General features: G+C 30.0%; 1 protein-coding gene across 5 annotated transcripts in view; it reads left to right on the top strand.

The window, feature by feature from the left end:
- The window catches only part of PLEKHH2 (pleckstrin homology, MyTH4 and FERM domain containing H2), an 87,172-nt gene that overhangs the window by 18,555 nt on the left and 65,298 nt on the right, over window positions 1-3,319 (top strand). For all 5 annotated transcript variants that reach the window (XR_002780680.1, XM_023531299.1, XM_023531295.1 and 2 more), the window contains 3 exons: window positions 1,217-1,366; window positions 2,524-2,607; window positions 3,208-3,289. Coding sequence is in view for 4 of the 5 variants with exons in the window: in XM_023531299.1 (XP_023387067.1) it covers window positions 1,217-1,366; window positions 2,524-2,607; window positions 3,208-3,289 (316 nt within the window). In the remaining variant the exon portion in view is untranslated. The remainder of the gene's footprint in view (window positions 1-1,216; window positions 1,367-2,523; window positions 2,608-3,207; window positions 3,290-3,319) is intronic.

The following is a 3,319-nucleotide window of genomic DNA, read 5'->3' as shown; positions in this document are numbered from 1 at the left end:
TAAAAGAACAAAACCAAACTAACCTTAATGTCATCCTGGAAGCCCTTATTAGTTAAGTATTTTTAAACATTAAGCAAGAACTCATTGTGATTTTTTCAATGGTGTTTTTAATAGTTTAAGATTTTTCATCTGAACTATAATCTTTAATTTCTCAAATGCTTTACATATTGTTCTTTTTCGCTACATTGAAACATTGTTAAAATTACATTTTTACCTATTTGTAGTATATGGAATAAAAACTTTAATATTATATACAGTGCCCAGTACTTTATTTTCTTTCTTACTATTGTTAGGACTCATACATCCCTTCTAAGACTTCATATGCCCAAATATGTTTTACAGAAAATCCAAGCAGAGCCAATATATCTTAAATATTAAACTTGAGGCAATACTCAACCCTCAGGCACACTCTTTTAACTTGCTTTTTTTTCCCCATTACCCTTATCATCTTATGTAATGTACTGTATGATTTTTACATCTTTATTATACTTGTGATCTCTCTTATCCAATAGAATTTAATTTCAATGCAGGCAGCGATTGTGGGTCTGTTCTGTTTACTGGTCTTCCCAGGCCCTGAGACAGTCCTGGTATTTGGCAGGTATTCATTAAATATCTGTTAAATTAGTGAATCAATAAACCCTCACTGAATGCATTCTCTTATCTATATCTTGACACTCATACTTTTCATTATTTTTCATGATTCCATCATTGGGGCTTACAATCCTTATGTTTTCCTTTTGCTTTCCATGGTATATATGTTTGTTTTTCTCCTAAATTAACTTTTTCCCCAAGAATGTGTTGTTATACTAGGTTTTCCAGTTTGAGTCTTATCTCACCATTTGCCTTTTTTACTTTATATTACCACTTTGTTTAAAACATGAAAAACGTAGAACCTGATTAAATGCTGGAAACTTTCTGACTCTATACTCGTATAAAATACTTTGCATATTATTATTGCTTTGCTAAACATGTGCATTACTTTATATGATAGTAATCTTCTGCCATTTTTTTTTAATGTACCCTTTTGGTAACACTGCTTGGCAAAATAGTGGTCAGACTTTTTAATTGTTAAATACATTAAAATGTGTGGTTCAATATTTTCCTTTTATGATGGTACCTTTTAGGAAACTATTTAATGTTAAAGTAAGATTATAAATTTAATACTATGATAAATTAAGTACAGGCATGATTTTAATATTTTATCCTCTGAATTTAGGTACAAGTTATGGAAGAGAAATTAAAGGCAGCTAATATTCAAACCAGTGAATCAGAGACGAGGTTGTATAAAAAGTGTCAAGATCTGGAAACTCTAATACAGGAAAAAGATGACATCATCCAAAACTTGGAACTGCAACTTGAAGAGCAGGTTAGGAAGAATTTGATCATTGAACAGTTCTAAATATGAGCATTCATTTGTGCATAATCACAAAGATTAATTACGAAGAGCCCAAACTTCTAAATTTTGACCAGAAATCTTACTTATTTGGTTAGCCCATTGGATCACATCACATTGTGGTGAAAGGTACAAGTAAAATGGCTTTCACCTTTAAGTCTGGGGTGATTCCAAGGCTTTAACTCTTTTCTCATGTGGCAATGCTCCTTAACACTCAGACTTTAGATTTTGAGTGTAGTTTTTAAGTTGAAAACTTTTGGTTATCCACAGATATTTCTGTGTGTAAAATGTTTGAAGTAAATCTTTGCTTTAGGTTGCTAGGATATTGGAAATGTTGTTAGAATATCATGTTTTAAACATATGTTTGATGCTAATCCATCTGCTTAGAAATACACTGTTTTTAAACCAGTTTATTGAGATCAAGTGTTGTATTTATTTTAAATTTTTATTAGAAAAAAATTGCATTAAGGTTATTTACTTAAATTGTATTTAGCATCATTTAAATACGACCACTATAGAATTGTTAAATTGTTGTTTATTTTTAGCATTCTTTAAATTTCCGTGAGGGTCATTATTTTATTAGGTCAGTGGTTTTCAGCTTTTCATCATTCCTAGTCCCCACCCGCTGTGATTTATATGACAGGTCACATTCTCAGTAGTTTCGTGACCATGACCAGGTTTTAAGGTTGGTAAATGTAAGTTAGTTTTTCTATCTTCATTTTTTCTGGATCTTTAAGAACTAGTGTTTGAGGAGAAAACAAGCCATGCCCCAGAGGAGATTCTGATTCTCTTCTCCTGAATCTGCTTAACCAATAGCCTACTGTTATAAACCATAGACCATTTCCAGAAATGGTTTGTTTTTTTTGATAAGTTCAGTGGATTGATTTCAGCATATGATCTTTCAGAGTTAGAGAACAGTAGTTGTTAAAACTAGTAATATTTGCATATGCCTTTATGGTTTATTGTATCTCCTGGACAGTTGTTCTCATTTTTTATTCATTTGGTAGTTTGAAGGTAGAGGTATTCACTTGGAAACAGATTTTAAGTATATGCCTTTTTTATTCATGATGTAACATTTTCAGACCAGTGAGCTTATGTTTGAACTAAATAAACTGCTAATGTTATTTCAGAAACAAATAAGGATACAAGAAGCTAAAATAATAGAAGAGAAAGCAGCTAAAATCAAAGAATGGGTAACAATTAAGTTAAATGAGGTATTTATTGCTATATTTTCCCTTTTCTGTGTATCTTTTACTTCTTTTAAATAGATAAGTCATTAGAATATATGATCATTTGAGTGAAACAAAATTCTGATCAGTTGGTGGTGCTGCTGTCTTTTGATAAATATGAGACAGGTAGCTTTCATTTTAATGTTTAATATATTACTAAAGTGAAAAATATTGATAGATTCATGATAGTGTAAGTAGTCTCATTCTAGTTAGTTGATTTTAGTTCTAATTTATAATTATAGAACATATGTGTATATCATAAAATTAATGTGTTCAGTATCTGAGAAGTACACATTATTTAGTTTTTGTGGCAGATTAAATGCTGAAATAATTTGGTTAAAATAATTTTATGTGAAAAGGCATAAGGGCGAAAACATTTAAAACTCTTAGTTCTGGAAAAAGATATATTGAAGCCACAATTATCTAGGTTGATAACCTATGCTGTAATAAATTCATCTGATATTTTCTTATCTTTTCTTTTGTATTTTGCTTATGTGTAATTAGGTATTAAAGTTTTCTAAATATAATTTACTAGTGCATTTTAAAAATGTTATTCCTGTATTAAAAAACCATATGTCCTTTTAGTTGGAATTGGAGAATCAAAATCTTCGTTTGATCAACCAAAACCAAACTGAAGAGATAAGAACAATACAGTTAAAACTACAAGGTATGAGCCCTTTGACTAAGATAGCTTAAT

This window comes from Pteropus vampyrus, unplaced genomic scaffold (assembly GCF_000151845.1).
Source record: "Pteropus vampyrus isolate Shadow unplaced genomic scaffold, Pvam_2.0 Scaffold66, whole genome shotgun sequence".
NCBI classification, from domain to species: Eukaryota; Metazoa; Chordata; class Mammalia; order Chiroptera; family Pteropodidae; genus Pteropus; species Pteropus vampyrus.
Note: the sequence above shows the minus strand (reverse complement) of the source record. Positions and strands in the feature narration are given on the sequence as shown.